Source organism: Eurosta solidaginis, chromosome 5 (assembly GCF_040869045.1).
Source record: "Eurosta solidaginis isolate ZX-2024a chromosome 5, ASM4086904v1, whole genome shotgun sequence".
NCBI classification, from domain to species: Eukaryota; Metazoa; Arthropoda; class Insecta; order Diptera; family Tephritidae; genus Eurosta; species Eurosta solidaginis.
The window spans coordinates 127,110,405-127,133,668 of record NC_090323.1 but is presented as its reverse complement, the minus strand read 5'-3'; the positions used below and the strand labels follow the sequence as shown (position 1 = coordinate 127,133,668).

Genomic DNA, 23,264 nt, shown 5'->3' with positions numbered 1-23,264 from the left:
TCAAAATCACAATGGTAACGATTTACCAATTTGTTTCGCTTCAAAAGCATTTAGCAAATCAGAACAAAATAAAGCAATTATAGAACTAGAACTTTTGGCAATATACTTCGCAATTGAACAGTTTCGACCATACGTCTATGGTATAAATTTCAAAGTTAGATCAGACCATCGGCCGCTAGTTTATTTATTCAGTATGAAGGATCCTTCATCTAAATTATCGAGAATACGCTTAGAATTCTCTGAGCATAATTTTACAGTCGAATACATAAAAGGTAAATCAAATGTAGGCGCTGACGCCCTATCACGTATAACAATAGATGAACGAAAAAACTCGATACAAAATATATTACCAGTACAAACAAGATCTATGACAAAACAAAATGAGGGAACCCAGTTACAGAACGATGACCAACAAATACAAACAGGAACATTACAAGTTTACGACAAATACGCCTATAATTTTTCAAAAAGAATACCGAGGGCAAAATCAAGTATAAATTATGATAGAAATGGTAAAATTAAAAATATAAGTTAAGTTATGATGCCTACTGCACAAATCTGCTAAGTCAACAATATGCCTAGCTTCTCTACGTAGCCTCAAACAACTAGTTAGCAACCAAGCCAATTGGCAAAGTCAATTGATGCAGAGCAAAACAAACCAACAAATGATCATCGCTTGCCTAACAACAATCCAACTCAAATGCCCATCGCTTGCCTAACAGAGCTTGCCCAACAACAGCCCAACTAATCGCACGAAAGCACTACGTGATGCTACCATAGTAACATCATGTGCAAGCCAACAGCATAACAACCCATTGCATACGATCACAGCATAGCAACATCATATGCACGGGCTTGGTATGCAACCCAACGGTAGAACAAGTAATCGCGCGTGATTCTATAATAGCAACAGCAGGTTTAATATCCAGCCCATCAACGCACTGCACAACGTCACTGCTTGCGCTTGCTTACCATAGCAACGTGATGGTCGTAGGCAGGCATAAAGAGAAGCGATAAAACTGATCGCGCGACGTCGCTGCTTGCACTTACCTAGCAACTGGCACTTATCATAGCATCACATGCGCTAGCAACATCTGAATGTGCGACCGTTTTACATATGATAACAGCAGCAGGAGAATGGCATTAGGAAAGGTATTTAAGGAGGCATCATTCCGTGCCCATTGGGCTAGTTTGCAGCTAAGAGTTCCAAAACACCGGCTGTATTATAACGGCGCCTCGCCAACACCGGGCCATCTTGGGGAGTAACCATGGCCTTACCGCGCCAAGGAGCTCTGCCACGGCGGACCAACCGAGTTCCCTATAACTAATAATTGACAACAACGCTTGCCATGTCGAGCAAGTTGTCGTACGAATAAGATGAACACAAACAACAACAAAAAAACAAATAATAACAAAAGTAACACAGCCAAAAAAAAACGGGCTCCAAGAAGAGCAGCGGGCAGAGAAGTAGTAGGTCACGCACGTACTACAGGCAATTCGTGGAAAGCCTCACGAGAGAGGAGGCAATGCTCTTCCTAGAGCATCAGAGGGACGAGGAATCCCCCTCCACAAGCACTGGAGTGCATAGAGAACCGGCCCTTAAAATCGCAAACCCGAACGGCACCACCAAACCCAAGGATATCAGCGCGGACCTAAAGAGCATTCTAACCAAGCAACAACGAAACCCGCGATCCCCAGAGCCCCCTGGCCACTGGTGAGCAGCGCGGGCAAGATAAGCAGCATAAGCAAGGAGAGCAGAAGACGGCGTCAGCAACAAACCCGCGATCCATGGAGGGCCCAGCACCACCAATGTGCATCGCGGGGCCCTAGGAAAACCAAGGAATTGACTGCCGAAGAACGCGACAAGAAAACAAAAAAGGAGCTACGACGCGTCGCGACGATGCACCCAACCACGTGAGTGGGAACGATAACAACCACCCTAGTAGTCCCTCTAGAGGGACGCCCTCCGTCGGAGCATGACTCAAGAAGCAACTCACAGAGTAGCTACGACAGGTCCCAGAAAGGGAACAGCAAAGAGCGGAACCTGGAAGAGTGGAAGCGGCCCAACAGAGGCAGGCAAACTGCACTACCACCACCGGGCAGACCAGGAGCGCTGGATGATAAGAGGCGCCTAGGACTAAGTGGTGGGTGTGATGTTAAATGGTATCTCTGATACCTTGAGGAGGACCTGTCGCCCAGTGAGGCAAGAGGCAGAGCAGATGAGCACAGGCATGAACCAGAACACGGGCAAAGAAAAGCCACCGCTCAAAGAGGAAGCAGAGAAGAGAAAAGAAGACAGCCAGCGTCAGCTGGCCAGTATACACCCGCTCCTGCTGGAAAGCGCAGGATCGGGTAAATTACGCCGGAGGAAACTCCAATTTCGAAGAGGCAACGGGCCCATGCTCCACAGAACACTGCACCCATGAGCAGGGAGAATCTGGCCAGGGCGACTGGGGTACCCGCTGAGATAGCACCACCCAGCGGATTTCCTAATTCAGGAGGACCTGACGGATCTCCAAGAGCGTATAATGGACGGAGTGTTCAGGGGGTGTGGACATGCCCTAGTCTTTTGCGAGGTGTGCTTCCCAGCAGGGCTCTTCCTAATAGATTGCGAGGACGAGAAAACTGTAAAGTAATACCGACGCTTGAGGGGTGGAAAGGGCCACCATTATGCACGAGACGCGGGGATGATATACCGCCAACGCATAATGTGACCATGTTCCTCCCTAGAAGTGCGGAACGCCCCAAGGAGTTTGCCTTACGGCTCCTCGCGAACCAAATTGAGGGCCTCAGGACGCAGAGATGGCGCATTATTAATTGAAGCGCGGAAGAAACGTCTACGTCTTGACGTGGGCATAGGCATAGCTGCACTATAGGTACGGCTTGATCCAAGTGAGACCCTGGAGGCAGAGGCAACCAGGGAATAGTGTGCAGCCGGAAGACAAGGCGGGGCAGAGGGCGCCGACGGAGACGAGCTGTCGGACGCGACACCATCAGAGCTCGCGACACCACAAACCCCCCACCGCAGCAAGCAATAACGACACAATCGTGCAGCCTAGGGATGAAGGAGATATCCCCACCACACAGGAGCTCATAGGGGGCTTCCACCTCCAGGAGCTGGCGCTAAATAGGCGGGACGAAAGCGATAGCAGATTGTCGGATTACGATGATCCGATGAGGCCGGCCGGGCCAAAATGACCGGCACAAGCAAAAAAATAGCCCATATCAACCTCCATCACGCCATTGCAGCTTCGACTATACTGGCGAGGAGGTTTGCCTCGGATGATCTGGGCATCGCCCTCATTCAAGAACCTTGGGCCTACAAGGCACAGTTGAGGGGCCTTAATGTGAGTAATAAGTGTTATTTGTGATCTTTCACAGCAGAGACCAAGAGCATGTGTAATGCTTAAAGCAGATATTAACTATTTTTGCATTACAGAGTTTTTAAGTCGAGATCTGGTGGCGGTGCAAATATGAATGGAGACGACTCCAGCATTATGCTAGCCGCAGCCTACTTCCGGGGGACGACAAAAGAGTCCCCCCAGATAATTCTCAGAAGCTGGTGGAGCACTGCAGAAGAGCTAAACTTCCGCTGATTATAGGAAGCGATGCTAACTCTCACAACACGGAGTGGGGCAACAGTGATACCAACCAAAGGGGTGAGTGTTTACTAGAATATATAGCCAGAAACGATTTGAGTATATACAACGTCGGGAGTAAACCGACGTTTGTCACCTGAGCCAGGGCAGAGTCCTGGATATAACACTTGGCAACAACCTAACTGAGAATATGATCTCGAAATGGAGAGTTTCAGACGAGTCCTCCCTTTCGGACCACAGGATCATAAGGTTTGAGCTAAGTGCTGTATCGGGGCAAGACAACCCTAAAAGAAATCCCAGGAAAACAGACTGGGGCAGCTACAAAAGCATCATAGAGGCTAACGTAGATAGCCTCAGGAATAAGAACAGAAGCACTAACTGTACTGAGTTAGAGCGCAGAGTGGATAGGGCAAATCAGATAATGATAGATACCTACAACTCCAGTTGCCGAGTCTCCTTAGTTAAGGGTAAGAAGGCAACCCTCTGGTGGTCGCATGACCTGACACTACTAAGAAGGAAAGTCAGGACACTCTTCAACGGGGAAAGGAGAACCGGCAACTGGGAGGAATGAACTCAAAATCTAACAAAGTACAATAAAGAGATAAGGAAATCTAAAAGGGAAAGTTTCAGGAATTTCTGTGAGGGAATTTCCAGCACACCTGCAGCAGCAAGGCTCCACAAGGCCCTAGCCAAAGAGCAGAGAGAGATTAACCTAGCAATTAAGCTCCCTGACGGTACCTATACTGAAACGGTGGAAGAGCGTGCGAAGGCCCTGCTACAAGCGCATTTTCCTGATGCCTCTCCGCAAGTACCGGAACCTGTATTCCCCAGAGTGAGACAAACCCCATCAGACTGACAATTAGCCAACTCCCTCTTCTGCGAGGCCAGAGTCAGATGGGCAGTGGAATCCTTTGAGAAATACAAATCTCCGGGGGTGGATGGCATCTACGCCGCGCTAATGCAGAAAGGGACACAGATTATCCCACACCTCGCCAGAATTATGAGAGATAGCCTGGCACTGGGATACATGCCCATGGTGTGGAGGAGAGCAAGGGTGGTTTTTATACCAAAAGTAGGTAAAAACGACCACTCACAAGAAAAGTCCTTCAGACCAATAAGTCTAACCTCCTTTGTCTTGAAGGCAATGGAAAAGATAATAGACCAAGAAACCAGGTCGAACACCCTCAAGAGCTGACCCCTACATCATAGCCAGCACGCATACAGAGCAGGCAGGTCCACGGACACAGCTCTGTACCAATTATCATCCGAAATACAGAGGGCGTTCGAAGCAGAGGAAACAGTGCTTTGCGCTTTCCTTGATTTTGAGGGTGCCTTTGACAACACATCTCAACAAAGCGTTAGTATAGCACTGCAGAGTAGAGGAATCCAGATGCCCATCCAGAGATGGATTGACAATCTACTCCGTACAAGAATCCTGAACTAAGTGTAAGGTTCCAAGTTTCTATATAAATGAGAAGTTACTCAAAAATTGATCATCATGTTTTAAATATTTTTAAATATCTCGATCCCGGACCTATAAAGAAAATATTTTGTATCTTAAATATTAGAACCCAATAGGGCTTTAAGCTATGTATAATTAAAGTTTCACGTCTCTAGGCTATCGGGAAGTTTCTTAAAACTCTAAAGCAAAATTTCTAAGTTCGGATGATTTTTTGAATTTTCACGATCCCTGCTGAGCTAGCTAAAAAGAACGCATCCCTCTAAGCTTGTACCGTAGACATCCCAATAAGATTGGGCGAAATTGAGAGAAGGCGAGAGTTGCACCTGATCGACAAAGCAGGAAAAGCGTGGCCCCTGGACACTGCTTTCTGGCGTCATATGCTATTAAATTAGGCCAAGTCAGTGATGACAGCTGTTGGAGGAGAAAACGACCGAGCACGTTTTGGGTTCGGTTATGGTTTTTCAGTTCGGTCCTTAAACAATCTTCTGGCAACACTAGCGACTCATTCAGTCTATGAGGTCCTCACGGAACGGCCAGTTCAACCTAACCTTACCAGGGTTCAAACTTATGAAGCTGACCAATACGGATCGAAGGCTGCAGGGAGGAAAGTTTCCACCATTCGTGATCGTTTGCTGCAATGTCAAATAGCACGCTCTTCTTATATGTCAGCCGCTTTAAGTCCTCCCAGCCAAAATACAAATGTAACAAAGCTCTCCAACTCCTGGTTATGCATACGTTCTGCACTGCACAATATCCCGATATGGACATCACTTCAATGCAATTCCTGCATTTGCTGCGTTTTTCTGCACATGTATTTTCTGGACACCTGCAATTCCTATTGGGCTCATCAGTATTTTGCAAATCATGCTCCTAAGCACGCCAAAAAGGCGCAGTAATCGATACGATAAGAAAGCCGATCCCAAATAAAAATCGTATACAAAAAAATTTATCAGCTATTTAAACAGCTGATAAATTTTTTTATTAGTGGTATTTCCATCACTTGTTGAAGCAGCTTAAAAATATCCATTTATCTACCATATTTGTTTAATTCGGAGCATATGGCAGCTTATAATTTCGAATGAAATTGAGTTAAATTTTACGTCCGAGTCTGATTTCGACAATATGAACAAGACCGACTGTTTGCATGTATCCCAGATTTTTTAGAGTTCCGGATTTCTTTAGCGTTGGTGTTGGTATTTAGTGATACTTCCCCTGCCAGCATTTTTATCGCGCAAGTCACTCCATGTCAATACCATATTTCTGATGAAATGATAGGAGATATCGCCGTTGTTTCGAATTCTTATAAGGTTTCGAGAAAACTGTTCCCCCAAAGCGTCACGTCATTTATATACGAAAGCAATTCAGTATTTAGGAGCTATTTAGATAGGAATCATAGTTACTAAAGCGACATGACGAAAAGTATCGAGGAAGCTGGTATTTTTGTATCGAGAAAGTAATAAACAGCTAGACCGCTACATATGTGAGCAAATCTTTCGGCAGAAGTGGACAAAATCCTAGGAAGCCATTTGTGAGGCAAAGAGCGGTACCGTCACCAATGTCGTGCCAAGGCTGGGTTGACTGGAAGCGCCAATTTGAAGTCAAGAAATCCAAAAATGCGAATGAATTCGTGCCCCATAAATAGGAATCCAAAAGTATGTTCTTGCGAATTATTAATTGGACAAAAAATTTGGGGGTTTATCAACTTTTTTAGTATTTGCAACAAATATCTGTTTGAACCATTCACCACAATAAAGTTTTAATTCAAGTTCAGGAAAAGAAAAACCTTTAGTTGAAAAGAGTTCTCAAAAATTATTCAAATAAACGGAAATTCAAACCGTTATGCTAATTTCATACTGAGGCTTAATGAAATAATTAGTCAAGTTTTCTGCATTAAAGCCCTTATTGAACTCAATCTTCCATACACAGTACTATTTCTTAATTATCTCATTATTGCTTTATTGGATGCCAAATGGAGTGCAAAATCTATTCGGTTTTGCTTTGTGTTTCGGATTAGTTTGTTATTGTTTGTCAGTGTAACGAATGATAATCAAAAACACATTATTTTCAAAAATAGAAAAACAGGAAAAGGTTCCAAATTTTTGTTTTCAAATTTGCTGCAAAACTTAATATGGCTTTTGAAAAATAGGCATATATTTGGTTAGGTAAAATATTTATGAATAGTTGCGCCTGCAATTTATTTTGAGTTGTTGGGGTTGCTGACAGATGTTCACTTAATGAAGCAAGTTTCCCTATGTGAAAAGGAAAACTTAAACATTTCATTAAATAAAATCCACAGTTTTTATTCGATTAAGTTTCTGTGTGAAACTGGTATTATTGTAATTTATCATCTAAATATCTGATTGGAGAAAAAATTCTGTTAAAGTAATTTTATGTTTGTGAAATGATTTTAAATCTCCTTTGTAATTGCAAAACGTATCGAATTAGTAACTTCTTGACGATGGCTGATAAAATTATAAGAAATTTGCTATCAGCGTCTTTGGGAAGCACTGTCCGTAGTTGAAAGTCAAAAAGTAAAATTAATCTTAAAGTACATACATAAATGATACACATCAATATGAGTGTATAAATGCTGGAATGGAACTAACCTGATAAAACTCTTTATGATTGATATAAGCCCGCTCTGAACAAGCCCGCAATCGACCCAACATTGATTCCAGTAATGCTATGTGCTCACTGCAAAATTGTTCCATTTCCTCTTCAAAAGATTCACTCATCGAGATGCATACCGCCAAGCCTAGCTTCGCACGCCGTTGCATTGTCTTGATCCCAATACTAGATACAGCATCTTTTCGACGACCAATTTCTGGATTACTGCGTGATTCATTTGCACAATAACTGACACGTCTATAATTTGGCACACCAATATGCCCACCTTCACTGCCTCCACAATTTGACGTTGTAGTTACAGAACAGTTATCACTAATAAAACCAATCAAATCATTGATAGCATTCTCATTTTCGAATGAAGTACGTAAATTTCTGGATATTCGCCGCTGCAAGCTACTGTCCCGAATGTTATCATCGAATGATGATGTGTACGGAAAATAAGCTGATTCGATACTATATTTTCGTAAAGAGTTCATTTGTTCTGCTGCCATTGAGCCAATACTACTTCTCGTGGAGTATAGATATGATGCTGACCATTGGTCGCTTGACATATGACTGCGACTCATATCATCGTATCCCGAATCGGTGGCATTACTGTAGACTGATGAGAAATGTGGACCACATTCATTTCGTCCAGCAGATAATGACTGTTGATCTAGTACATCGATCGGTGAAGTCAAAAAACTAATGCGATCAATTGGAGTTAAACTTAACTGGCGACCTGTGCTCATTGGATAACCAAGCATTGAAAGGGAGTTAAACGAAAGACTATCAATTGAACCTTGTTCACTGCTGATAGAAGTTCGCGGAGTGACTAAACTATTTGTAGAAATAGTTGAACATGGCGAATGCCCATTCCCAGAGAGCACTGGTGTTAGAAAAACTTGAGAACATAATAAACGCTCAGGCTGTTGTAGCCAATGAACTTTGAATGCGGTTCCGCGAAATGACATCGCCGATGCTCCAAATACCATTTCACCGATACTTGTGAATTCTGTAGAGTTTGGTTGAATGTGCTGCAAAGGTATTATGAGGAAAAATAAAAGTTTACTAATGTAAATTAAAAGCGAAGTTGTAGGAAACGATGTAGCCTAAATTCTAAAACTTAAAATAAACATGGGCTTTTTGGCGACCCTATTCTTCTAGGTTTAATATTCTGAAAATTTTCTAGGTAGGTTAGGTAAGGTTGAACTGCCCAGTCATTAAAGACCTCACATAGACTGAATGTGCGCATAGTGTTACCAGAATTTGTTTGACGACCAAACGGAAAACCCCAAATTAGGGACCAGGAGATATGTTATAAAACAGGTCCGTAAAGCTGGACCCCCCCACGATGGATTCGAAATTTGGCAGGCCAGGTATTATGTGCTATTTATGTGCTAATTTGTTCCCAAAATAAAAAATTTTGTACTCAAAATTTAAGTACTCTTTTTTAACCTCAAAATGGGGGGTCCAGCTGGACGTCCAGCTAGACCCCCCCCCCCCCCCCCCCCCCTCATAAGCACTATGTCAAACAAAAAAATGTAAATGTGGGAATTATGTGCTATTTATGTGCTCCAACATAAGCTACGGTCTGTCCAGAAAAACAGAGGGGTGACAAGGGGGGAGCGGGGGCATATAACCCCAGACGGAAAAATCGAAACGGGATAGGTGCAGAATTGTGTGCTATTTATGGGCTCGATAGTTCCAAAAACGATTCGTTTTTTTGACAACTTTTACTGTTTTTTTTAAAACATCAAAAGTGGTGGGTGCAACTGGACGTCCAGCTAGACCCCCCACTTTTGAAGTTTTAAAAAAATCATTAAAAGTTGTCAAAAAACCGAATTCTTTTTGGCACTATTGAGCACGTAAAGAGCACATAATTCCCACATTTAAATTGTTTTGTTTGGCTTAGTGCTTACGAGGGGGGTCTAGCTGGACGTCCAGCTGGACCCACCACTTTTGATGTTTTAAAAACAATCATTAAAAGTTGTCAAAAAACCGAATTCTTTTTGGCACTATTGAGCACGTAAATAGCACATAATTCCCACATTTAAATTGTTTTGTTTGGCCTAGTGCTTACCAGGGGGGTCTAGCTGGACGTCCAGCTGTACCCACCACTTTTGATGTTTTAAAAAAAACATTAAGGTTGTCAAAAAAACGAATCGTTTTTGGAACTATCGAGCCCATAAATAGCACAAAATTCTGCACCTATCCCGTTTCGATTTTTCCTCTGGGTTTATATGCCCCCGCTCCCCCCTTGTCACCCTCTGTTTTTCTGGACAGACCGTAGCTTATGTTGGAGCACATAAATAGCACATAATTCCCACATTTAATTTTTTTTGTTTGACCTAGTGCTTATGAGGGGGGGGGGGGGTCTAACTGGACCCCCCACTTTTGAAGTTTTAAAAAAATCATTAAAAGTTGTCAAAAAACCGAATTCTTTTTGGCACTATTGAGCACGTAAATAGCACATAATTCCCACATTTAAATGGTTTTGTTTGGCCTAGTGCTTACAAAGGGGGTCTAGCTGGACGTCCAGCTGGACCCCCCACTTTTGAAGTTTTAAAAAAATCATTAAAAGTTGTCAAAAACGCGAATTCTTTTTGGCACTATTGAGCACGTAAATAGCACATAATTCCCACACTTAAATTTTTTTGTTTGGCCTAGTGCTTACGAGGGGGGGGGGTAGGGTCTAGCTGGACGTCCAGCTGGACCCCCCACTTTTGAAGTTTTAAAAAAATCATTAAAAGTTGTCAAAAACCCGAATTCTTTTTGGTACTATTGAGCACGTAAATAGCACATAATTCCCACATTTAAATTGTTTTGTTTGGCCTAGGGCATACGAGGGGGGTCTAGCTGGACGTCCAGCTGTACCCACCACTTTTGATGTTTTAAAAAAAAAACATTAAAAGTTGTCAAAAAAACGAATCGTTTTTGGAACTATCGAGCCCATAAATAGCACAAAATTCTGCACCTATCCCGTTTCGATTTTTCCGTCTGGGGTTATGTGCCCCGCTCCCCCCTTGTCATCCCTCTGTTTTTCTGGACAGACCGTAGCTTATGTTGGAGCACATAAATAGCACATAATTCCCACATTTAAATTTTTTTGTTTGACCTGGTGCTTATGAGGGGGGGGGGGGGGGGGGGGGTTTAAAAAAAAAGTACTTAAATTTTGAGCACAAAATTTTTTATTTTGGAAACAAATTAGCACATAAATAGCACATAATACCTGGCCTACCAAATTTCGAATCCATCGTGGGGGGTCCAGCTTGATGGACCTTTATAAAACAACTCCATTGGTGTTGTTTTTGTTATAGCAATAAAAACAGTCCTCCAAAAGTTTTGGGGAGTGTTATAGATGTTGATGGTCCTTTGCCGGATATGAGTCCGATAATTGAATTACAATTACTCCGTTGTTGCTGTGTTAACAGTGCTTCGCCCTATTCAATGGGTGCGACCAGTCACAAATTGTCAAAGTCCTCTAATGGAAGTCCAAGGAAACTGGCAGTTACAATAGGGACGAGAAGATAGTTGGTGTCCTGTGGGGATACATCGCATGCAGGACATACATTACATATGTCGGGCCAATTGCTACGTTGTTATTGTTGTTGTATTAACGATTAAGACACTCCCCGAAGGTTTTGGATAGTGTTATCGATGTTGATGGTTCTTTTCCGGATATACATAGATCCGGTAATGTCCGGTAACAAAGCACCATTAAGGTACTAGCCCGACCATCTCCGCAAGGATTAACATGATCATATTAAACCTTCCCATCATGAGCCTCATGAGATTCGAATCTCAATTGGGGAGAATATAATTTCTAATTTAAAAATTCAAAGATATCTAAAGAGTTCATTGGCAGGGTCAAATATATCTCAGCCAGTATGTTTAATTCCTTTTAGTTTTTCCATCATAATGAAAATACAATAATTTAATAAAAGAAATTAATTAAGAAATACGTCCCAAACCCATTAAATTTTACTAATGTAATAATTTTTTTGTATATTTTTTGAAAAGAAGCGTGGCTCCCGCTTCGGAAAAATCTATTTCTTTGTGATAAATCAAAAACCGTTTTAAACAATTCTAGACGATGTAATAGGCAAAAACCCATGATTCAATCACAAGAGCTTTGCTCGCCAGACAAATCATCATCAATCACGGAACATTCGTCTCCATTTAAGAATTTGTGGAATGGTTTTCTGGAATATTCGGACTTCGTGAGGTAGTATCAAACGAACGTGTTTAGAATACTCTAGATTAATGGTTTATCCGGAACACTACCATGAATACGTAAACGGAAAAGAGAAAAAGGTAAATACTCCCTGTGTAGCAGGACAGCACAAAAGTTTAACTCAAGTCAGTTCATTGCGGCTGCTGACTAGAGTATCACCCCATGTCGGCTGCTAGTTCGAAATCGTCCTATCTCAGAATATTTCTCCAAAATTTGCCATTTCAGGATTTGTCACAAAAGCGCCCTATATCAGAATTAGGTTGAAGGACGTCTTATCTCAGAATGCTCCTATGTCAAAATGCATTGAACTTATGCTCAGATAGGGAGTTTTTGAAATAGTGTATTTTTGAATAAAAATATCGCAAACGTCAAGCTGTGTAGTTGATTTTTTACCTGCTGTGTAGTTGATTTTTTACCTGTGCTCTTGTGTTTTCAATAGGTATAGTGTTTAATATTACTAAATATAGTTTTATTGTTCACACAGTTGGTGAAGTGCTATAATTTGTGTATGCTGAATCAAGAAATTAAATTTAAATTCAATTGCTTTTACTTAAAGTTTTAATATTAAAAATTCAAATTTTCATCAATTTTGCATATACACATACATATGTACATATTAGTGGTGGCATTATTTTCGAATTATATTCGTTATTCGAATAAACGAATAAATTTATTCGTTTCAAATAATTCGAATAATATTTATTCGAACTTTTTATTCGTTTATTCGAATTCCTTTCCTTATTATTCGAATAGTGCTATTCGAATAATACTATAATACTAGTACCATTCGAATAGTAAAATAAAAACAAAAAATCTGTTTATCTTACGCTCATCGCTTGTACATATGGTCAAAAACGCGGGAACATGGAACGCGGGATAAAAAATGTTTCTTTGAATCACGCCCCAATTCCAATACATTTGGATTACATACATTCTGTAGTAAAAACATAAGCTTATAGACTTCCCATGTATGTGGGTCTCACGAGACACGTTCATTCCAGTTGTGTCTCGCGAGCTATCAATATGGAAAAAAAAAACGTCGATCCAAACAAGAAGGTAAATATACTAATGTCTTACTAATTGTTCGATGCTCTGAGCTCGTATTTTATAGTGAAAAGGCCTTATAAAATTAAGTATAATAGAACTCAATGTGATTCGACGCGTTTTTTGTGAGTTAGATGGTCTTTAAATTTTACTTCTATAACTGTGTAACGTTAAAGACTAAATTACCGAAAATATTTTATTGTGAAAAATTTAAAAACGGGGAAACAACCAAAAATTTATTTTTTCCTATAGACTTTAGTCTAGTTTAGAGAGACATAGTTATTGATATTAAAATCCCTATCGTTTGACCGCCTTTCGGAATTTAATTTATGTAACATTAAAGACCGATTTCTCCAACTTTTAAAATACTTTTTAGAAACCGCAAAGCCGGGCACAAATCAAAAGAATAACATTGCTAATTTTTAAAAAAATTAGCAAGTATGGCGAATAGAAGAAAAAAATGGCTGCATTAATGAAAAAAGAAGAGAGGCATCGAAAGCTGCAGAAATGTTGTTGCCCACCACACGTCGTGATCGTGTCATTGCAGAGCGTCGTAAAGCAACACGTGAATGAGTTAAAAAATGCAGACAGAAAAAAGAAAACTGGAACACAATAGAATAATCCAACTGAAGCTATAAAAAACAGCTATAAAAATTTAAGCACTCACGGTAAGGCTGGTTTAAAGGTAACGAAATCTTTTCCTATTTCACCAAGAAAACAAAAAGCTGTATTGGTAAAAGTGATTAATGATTTTGATGAAAAAACTCGTAGAGTTAATAAATGTCATACAACTGCCTCGAAATAAAAAAGAATACGTCCAAAATTATGAGTTAGTGGATGACATTCATTCATATTTCAATCGTGATGATATTTCACGTACATCACATAAAGCAAAAGATGTCAAACACTACCCATGTCCAAAAACTGGAAAGATGATAATACTTCCAACAAAACATATGGAACTCACAATGAAAGAAGCATATGCGATATTTGTTGAACAGCAAAAAAATGAAAAAAGTGGGTCTCTCAATTTGTTTCTACGTGATTCTCTCCCGCATCCCATGTGCTTAATCTAATATGTTAATTTTTTCCACATTTAGAATGGTGCAGCCTGACTTTTTTTGTGGACATCGCCCAAAAAAATTTTATATTGATACAACATTTACCACATTCATGTGTTCATATCACACGAATTTCATCGAAGCCGTTGACGATGCGACAAATGCACGGGTATAACAAACGAGAATCTGTATCGGGAAGTTGGGAATATCGTGCTTGATACCGAAGCTAGTTGGGTAATTTGGAAAAAATATTCAGACAGACAACGTGTTGAAAAATTTGAAGAGAATGGTCAGTTATCAGATTTGATTGCACATATTACGACGATATCCCAACAATTCTTACAACACAGCTTCATAAAAACTGCACAATCAGACACATTCAATATGTTTAATCGAACCAGGGCATCAAGCTATGAGTTTGGTGATGAAGGTATGTTGCTGGTTGATTTCGCTGAAAATTTTGTATGTCAAGCTCAGGGAGAAGTTCAGTCCGCTCATTGGAATCATCGTCAATTATCGTTACTTACTACTGAATTTCATTACAAAGAATAATTTAAGTCGAAGATATTCGTATCGGACAGTCTCGTCCACACTAAGGAAACAATCGTTCCATACATGTTCAAGCTGCTGACAGGATTACCACAGTCGTTAAAGGTGTTGAAAATTTGGAGTGATGGACCGTCTTCCCAATTTAAAAATAACGATTGGAACGATTTTCCGTCATCCCTTGTCAAATTTGGTTTTGAGACAAACCGGTTTCGGCATTGTGCCATCATCAGTGTCGATTTTTGTTCTGATCTGTTGTTGTCGTTTGTCCTGTATTTATAGTTCGTAGGTATATGAGCAGGTATTGTCAAATTGATGCTTGTGTATATTTAGTTATGTGTATGTGCTGTGTGTTCATTCAGAACCGACGGTGGTTTACTAATCGATTTGTGTGGCTGGCTGGGGTAGGTAAAAATCTGGGATTTTAGTCGTTTGACATTCTTTGTCGGTTTTTTGTTTTGGTGTGTTAATTGTTTTGTATTTATTTGTTGTTGTGTGTTTGTCTGTTGTACCTCTGTGATTACGTTGTTTCCTGTAAACAAGTTTTAACGGCTCGAATATTGTGTCAGAAATTGTGTTTATCTGTTCGTTTATTATTCTACCGTCGAATGTTTTCTGTTTGTAGATTTCCATGTTTTCGAGTACGATGAGACGTCGGCCCTTTTCTTGTATGTGAAGAACCCTAACTGTTTTATTGATGTTTGCTGGGGAACATTCATTCTCGACCATGTGATTCGCGAAGTTAGACTCGGGTAGATATGTTTGGATTCCGTATTTTTTTGTTGTAATCTCTAATATGTTCTCTGAACCTCGTTCTTATTTGCCGTCCTGTTTGTCCTATGTAACTATGCTGGCATCCGCAGGTAAGCTTGTATACGCCGTGGCTGCCAAACGGATCCTCTGAGTTAATGTTAGTTCTTAGTTTTCGCCCTAGATTGTTCAATGTTTTGAATGCTGTGTTAATGTTGTACTTTTTAAAGAAGTTTGCCAATTTATATGATGCTTTTCCAGTATATGTCATAGTCGTCCAGCTATTATTTTCCTTTTCATTATTTCTTTTTGGTTCTCCATTTGTCCTTCTGAGCTTATCTACTAGTGCTTTTTTATATCCGTTGTTTGCAGCGATATTATATATGACCTCAAGTTCTCTCTTATATGCCTCTTGTGTAAGAGGTGTTCTTTCAAGTCTTTGTACCAAGTGCCTTAATGCTGCATTTTTATGCTGTTGGGGTGATTTCAGGATTGTGTATTATTGTGTCGGTGGCCGTTGACTTTCTATATATGTCATAGTTAAATATTTTGGCTTCTTTATCAATATTTATCGTGAGGTCTAGATAGTTGATTCCTCCGTCTTTTTAGGTTTCCATTGTAAATTTTATATTTCCGTGCTGCTTGTTGAGGTACTCCAGTACAAGCTCTTCGTTATTAGTAGTTAAAACGCATATTATGTCATCCACGTATCTAGCATAAAATGACACGCCTAATTTGGACTTCAGCTCCTGTATGTACTTTTCTTCCAGATTTTGGATGAAAACTTCCATAAGAATTGCTGATGTGGGGCTTCCTATTCCAAGACCATTTGTTTGTATATATATTTTATTGTTGAATTGAAAATAGTTATGACGTAAAGTGGTTCTTAGCGTATTTGTGATTTGCATACTTTTCACTTTGTTTTTTGTGTTATGAACTATTGTTGAGCTAACTATGTCCAAAATCTCCGATAGTGGTATAGATGGGTATAAATCTTTTATGTCAAAAGATACCAATTTGTTGTTCCTTGTTAGCTCTGCGGTCTCGAGTCTCTCTATTAGTTCTGTTGTGTTAGCTATTGCATATTCGTTCCTTAGCTCCAGAGTATCTTTCAATATCGTTTTTAAATATTTGGACAGTTTGTAACATGGTTCCGATTTAAAATTAATGATGGGTCTCATTGGCGTGTCCGGCTTGTGGATTTTTGGTAGTGCAACCAGTGGAGAGCCGAAGGGTTCATTTGGACCAATCTATGTGCCATGTTAGAATCTACTATATTTGTTGTATTTTTTATAGCAACTTCGATTTGTTTTTGGTTCTGTGGGATCCTCTCTCATTCTACGACATTTCATTTCCTCTATGAGATCCTCGGGTTTGGATATATATTGCTCTTTTTCGATTAGCACAGTGGTGTTTCCTTTGTCCGCTTTCATTGTGACAATACTTACTTACTTAGTTTATGCCGTAGATTCTTTATTGTTTTCTCCTCTGTATTCGATTTTTGTCCTTCCTGTGCTTTCACCTCCTTTTTTATGATTTCCCTGCACATGTGTCTTGCGTGCTCCTGTTCTTCCTGTGGTATCAATGATATTGCGATCTCCGCATCTACAATCGCTTGCTCCGTTTTTCTTACTGTATTTTGGTCCATGATATTGTGCTTCAGGCCATTTTCGAGAAGTTGTGCCTCGTCCTTTGTAATGGCCACTGTTGTGAGGTTAACGAACTTGTCATGAAACTGGTGAGTGTTTTGGTTTTGGTTACCCTCTCGTCGTCCTGCCAGCTTGTCCAATTTTCGGTTCAGCGATCTGTATTTTTGTTGTAGTTCCTGATCGACCTCTGTCTTAATGCGGTCGAAACATTCCATTAATGCAGTCGTAGGTAGTTGTTCTGCCAATCTTAAATGGATAGATAATAACTCGGCATTTATCTCATCCTTCTTCGAGTATAAGCTTTCCAACTCATATTTTAAAAAAACCTTTTCCGCTTTTCTAACTGTTTTCCTTCTAGATTTGGTATTTGCCTTTATAGTTATTTTAGCGAATTTCGGAGTAACATTAAATTCCAGGCATTGTTTGTTGAACCAAATGCTCGCCTTTGCTTTATACATTTTCAGTAGGCGTCGCATGTAAATTGTTAGTAGTCCGTTCGCGTTCAAGTTAAAAGCCTGACAAGCAATAACTGACTTATCTTGTTTGTTTGTTTTTCCGACAGGGTGGATAAATGATGTATATTGGAACGATTTTCCGTCATCCCTTGTCAAATTTGGTTTTGAGACAAACCGGTTTCGGCGTTGTGCCATCATCATGTGATTTTAGTCGTTTGACCTTCTTTGTCGGTTTTTTGTTTTGGTGTGTTAATTGTTTTGTATTTATTTGTTGTTGTGTGTTTGTCTGTTGTACCTGTGTGATTACGTTGTTTCCTGTAAACAAGTTTTAAAGTCTCGAATATTGTGTCAGAAATTGTGTTTATCTGTTCGTTTATTATTCTACCGTCGAACGTTGAGACGTCGGCCCTTTTCTTGTATGTGAAGAACCCTGTTTTATTGACGTTTGCTGGGATTCCAAAATTGGAGGAGAAATTCGGTCTAAAAATATACTGGAATTATTTTGCTACCTCGCACGGTAAAGGATGTGTGGATGGCATTAGTGCAACTGCAAAAATGATTGTGCGAAAACATATTAGGGCTCAAGATGAATTAGTAAACTGTGCAGTTGACTTTTTGAGAGCTTTTAATCGTACCAAATCATAAATAATAATCGAAGAAGTGACACAAAGTGAAATCGATCAAACTAACGATGCTCTTGATACTTTACATGTATTTGCAAATGCGAAAAATGTTGGAAACATCGCTTCATCGCATCAAATTCAAGTAGTCGATGGAAAAATAGACATTGCACAACTAGATCTAAACAGCGATCAGTTCAAAAAATCACGATGCGATGCTCGAAAATCTGACTGCTTTCCCTATGTATGTATATGTGTCAAATTAATAATTTTTCATGCAGCCTTTTCTCCGTGGATAGTGGAGGTATTACTTGATCGACTATACAGGTCGATAGGTATTGAGTCGTGTAACCCAGTGGTATGCATAACTTCAATATTTAAGATTTTTGACATAGCTCCTTTTAAACTGAGGTGTGCGATATGTACGTTGAATGAATTCAATTGAATAAATATTTAATTTTCAAGCTTACTATTATTTTACTTTGTTTTATATCTTTTTATTTCCTATATTCTCCAAGGAGATCAAATGGTAACGTTAAAGACTTTTTCTGTGTAGCGTTAAAGACCCGTATACTTTGAATCGTAGACTTGCCGGACATTTTTTTTTCCAAAAGTTAAAATAGTTGCCATTTCTTTCAACCTTAGTCTTGAATAAAATGCTTTGTTTAAGTTTTTTAGTTGGCAGGATGAGCTGAATTTTCCGTAAGTGTGACGTTACTACGTAACGCACTTCCAAATACGGTAACATTAAAGACCACTTAAAACTGGCTGTATCTTGAAAACAACAAAGAATTGAAGAAAAGTGTATGGGTATAAAATATAGCCCTTGGGGTTAGTCATCAGAATAAGTAAAAAATGTTCAGCTTTTGTTCAATACTTCGGAAATATGAACAGAAATATACGTATTTCTGTAACATTAAAGACTAAAATATTACCCATATGAGCATGCACATGTAGGTATAAATACATATATTTACGTGTGGATAGATGCAAATTATTGTATCCTTTATTAAGGTTACTAAAAAAATAATTTTTTTTGGGTCTCAAGACCTTTATTATTATTTATTCACTAATTTAATTATTGGTCGTAAGACCTTACTTTCTTACTCACTAATTAAAACTAAACGTTTACAACTAACTGCTTACAACTGACTCACTTAAAAATGGTAAATTAGTTCTAGATATAACTTAATTCTACCTGTGCCAGCATTATTTCGTTCGGCGCGTGGCGGATGTTGTTCCCAATTCAATTCCGGATGTCGTTCACAATATTTGTGCTTTTGCTGATCAGGCGTCTGGGCCTTTTCCTGTTTGCTTCAAAATTATTATTAAGTATTTTGAGCCATCAACTTGCGTATTGCTGACTAAGCTCTTTACATTAGCGTCAGCTCGAATGTTGACTTAGTTGGTGCTAACTCCTCCACCCCAAAAACGAACGTCCTCGCTTGTTAAGGTAGGGATTTCGGATGCTACAGGTTCCTTGTTATCGTTTACCTAGATGCTTACTTTGTAGCTTGATAGCTCTTCTGGTTCCTTTGTAAAATGTCTTCTTATTACTGGTGCGAATATGAGTCCTCCTAGGCAGATTATTATCATGATTGTTAGAGAAAAATTTGTGATTATGGCTGCTTTGTGTTTTGTGCGCAATGAATTTATACGATTTGTGTTATTTATATGGAGTTCCTTCATCATTTCCAAACTTAGGATTTCTTCTTGCTTTGATGGGACATTTGACTGGAGAATTGCAGGTAGTGGTTTGCTGGTTAGTAGTTCGTTAAAAGAATATATCTGTTTATTGATACGAACTGTGGAATTATGGTAATGTATTGCGTATAACCCTGTCAGGTTTACTTTTTGGTTGTCGATATCTATGGTGCCGTTGTATTGATTTAGTAGTAGGATGCCAGGAGTGATGCTTTCTACGGTTGGGATGTGCTGATTATTAACAAAAACGCATTCAGCTGGCTTGCTTCTCAGTAGAGGTGGGACACAGGTAGTGTTGCTAATGTCTACTATATCCTTACGGTTACATATTCTTACATTATTATTTTCTTTACATTTAGATTCAATTCCATATACTAAGTTATTATTACATGTTACAATGTCCTCGTAAGGGACTTTATTAATAAATTTTCCTATCTTTATAGGTTTTATCAAAATTGACTCACAAATGTCTTCATTTGTTATTGGTAATCCTATTATGTAAAATAACATTTTATCGTTTGTAGCAATTTTTACGCTTGCGATTTCTAGTGATTCTTCTATACTACTTAGGGTAAAATTATTTTTTTCATATATTGATTTAATTAACATAATTTCTTCATTTGAAAATATATAGGAGTTGACTATGCCGGCCTTAGCCCAATGTATCGCATAGTCTATATTAATTATTTCTTCTTTGATAATTTTTAACTTATATTTCATTTCAATAGCAACATTATGTTGAGTGTGTTCATCCGTTTGTATGGATTTCGCGATTTTATTAGAAATTGCTGTAATTTCATTTATTTTATCAAAAATTACTTTATTAATTACCACTTGCTGGTTATTATTTTCAACTATATTATTTATTTCATTTTCTAAGATGACTTGGTCGTCGTGGTCGGGATTTCCTGCGATCCACTTCCAGATGGTTCCTAGTTCATTAATTGCTCTTTTAAATTTCCTTGGTTTAATTCTATTCAAATAATCTTGTATTGATCTTAATTCATTATTGAGAATGGGCAAGAGGGGGTTTCCTTCGTTGATTTGTGTCCTAATGGTATGGCTAAGTTCATTTAGTGTCTTTTGGCATACGTCCAGATCTATTTTATGTATAATTTTGTAAGTTCCTGTTTGAATTTGGGTTTGTCCCGTATTAAATGTTGCAAGTTGAGAGTTGGAGTAATCTATTATTTTAAAGTCCGCGTACACTAGGTGCACGATAAGTCTGTAAGAGAGAATTTTGAAGGGGGAGTTTCTTATTTTACTAAAATCATATTAAGTCTTAATGCTACTCTTATGTACTATTCTTCCTTTTTCAGTAATTACTACACTAGATTTATCTTCTTTCAATATTTCCTTCCTTTTGATCCTATTCTTTTATTAATCCTAACATAAATTATGTCACCAGGGGTGTATGTCTTAATGGGTTTCCGTGTTTTATTATGGATTTCTAAATCCTTTTCTTGTCTTTTCCGAAGGGTTTCTATGTTTTCTCGCCGTGAATTCTCGTATTGTTCTGGGTCTATCGAGACTCGTCTACCGAAAAATGTTTCTATAGGTCGTTTTCCTGTTGCTGAGTGTATGGAGTAATTATATTCATATGTGCATCTATCTAATAGTTCTTGAAATGAACGATGGGTGCGTTCTGTTTGGAGGCAACGCATAATTTCCGATAAGGTGGAATGAAACCTTTCCACTTGACCATTAACTGTGCTTGCCTATGGAGGTGTTTTAAAGATTTTAATTCCAAGTTGATCTTCTACCATGAATTGTATGGATAGTGAGTTTAGGGACTTTTCATTGTCGATAACTATTGTCTTAGGTACACCAAATGCGAAGAGTATTTGTCGCAAAGGTTCTCTGATATCTTCTATTGCCTTTGACTGTATTATTCTTACCTGGGCATATTTAGAAAATTTATCTACTTCTGTTAATACCAGGCGTTTCTCCGTATTATAGATATATATGTGAACTATTTCACCAGGGTACTGGGGAATTGGGGTTTTAAGTAGATGTGGTTTATTAGGGTGACGGTCATATTTATTTTCTTTACAAACTTTGCACTGTTTAATTATATTTTCTATTCTTGCTGTCATTTTTGGGAAGTAATATTTTTGTATTAGTTGTTTTTTGTTTTCATCCCTGTTTCTATGTGCTCGTGTGTGTTCTTTTAATATTTCCTCATTTTGAACATCCTCGTTTACTAAATCTTGTACTTTTGTTTGGGTATAGCGAATTTTGTAATTGGAAAAATGAAGGGGATAGATTTCCTGAATTTTTCCAATTATTTCTTCAGAGGTAAATAAGCCGTTTATCACTGAAGGATTTAGGTAACGTTTTAGTAGTGCAGTTAAATCGTCGGTTGAAAGGTGGGGTTTACAAATTAAGTGTCTATGATAGGTTGGGAATGGTATTTTAAACTGATAGCTGTCTTCATCTCCTAGCGAGATCCAAATTTGGTTTTTGAAGGCATTTATGGGTCCTTCTACTGCTGGGATTAGGTTGTGCGATGAACTGTCGTCTGAGTGCGTCGCGACTGATAAAGAATTTACCTCAAATGGCCTTGATAATGTATCTGCAACTATATTGGCCTTTCCTAGTTTATATTGTATTTCATAGTTATATTCCTCTAGTATTGCTTTCCATTGTTTCAATTTAGAATTAGTGTTCTTATTGCTTAAGGCATAGGTGAGTGGCTGATGGTCAGTGTGTATAATAACTTTCGCTGTGCCGTATAGGTAATTTCTGAAGGAATTTAAAGCCCAAATTATTGCAAGCATTTCCTTTTCATTTACTGCATAATTTTCAGCTTTGTTTAATGTTCTTGAAATAAACGTGATCGGTTTGCCATTCTGTTCCAAAACTGCGCCTATGGCATATTGTGAGGCATCTGTAGTTAAGCCGAAACCTTTACTGTAATCGGGGTATTGTAGGATAACATCTTTGGATGTGAGGGTGGCTTAATTTTATTGAATGCTTCTTTTGCTTTTTCATTCAAATTTATTAGAATTTTCCTTGAACTGCTTTTAGACATCCTTCCTTCCTCTCCTCGAAGTAGGGATGTCAGTGGTTTTGCTAGTTTCGCATAATCTTGGATGAATCTTCTATAATATCCGGATAAAGTCTTTAATTGTTTTGGGGTAGGGGAAGTCTGTTATTGATTGTACTTTGGCTGGGTTTGTAGAGATTCCGTCAGAAGAGACGACAAATCCCAGGAATTCGATTTTCTTTTTGAAAAAGTCGCATTTGTCAATCTGGACTTTCATGTTTGCCTTGTTCAGAGTTTCGAAAATTGTGTCGATATGTTCAGCGTGCGTTTTTTCGTCCTCGCTAAATATAATTATATCGTCTATGTATACATTGAAAATTCTACCTATGTGTTCCCTAAGTATGTCGTCCAGTGTCCGTTGAAAAATGGCAGGGGCGTCCTTTAAGCCAAAAGGAAGTCTCGTGAACTCGTATTTTCCGTTGTTCACTGAAAAAGCTGTTTTTTCCACGTCAGATTCCTTAAGAGGAATTTGATGGAAACC

At 38.9% G+C, this 23,264-nt stretch overlaps 1 protein-coding gene across 10 annotated transcripts in view; it reads right to left on the bottom strand.

The window, feature by feature from the left end:
- LOC137251942 (folliculin-interacting protein 1) overlaps window positions 1-23,264 on the bottom strand; it is a 428,398-nt gene that overhangs the window by 143,228 nt on the left and 261,906 nt on the right. For all 10 annotated transcript variants that reach the window (XM_067786986.1, XM_067786988.1, XM_067786982.1 and 7 more), the window contains one exon: window positions 7,668-8,705. In XM_067786986.1, the coding sequence (XP_067643087.1) occupies window positions 7,668-8,705 (1,038 nt within the window). The remainder of the gene's footprint in view (window positions 1-7,667; window positions 8,706-23,264) is intronic.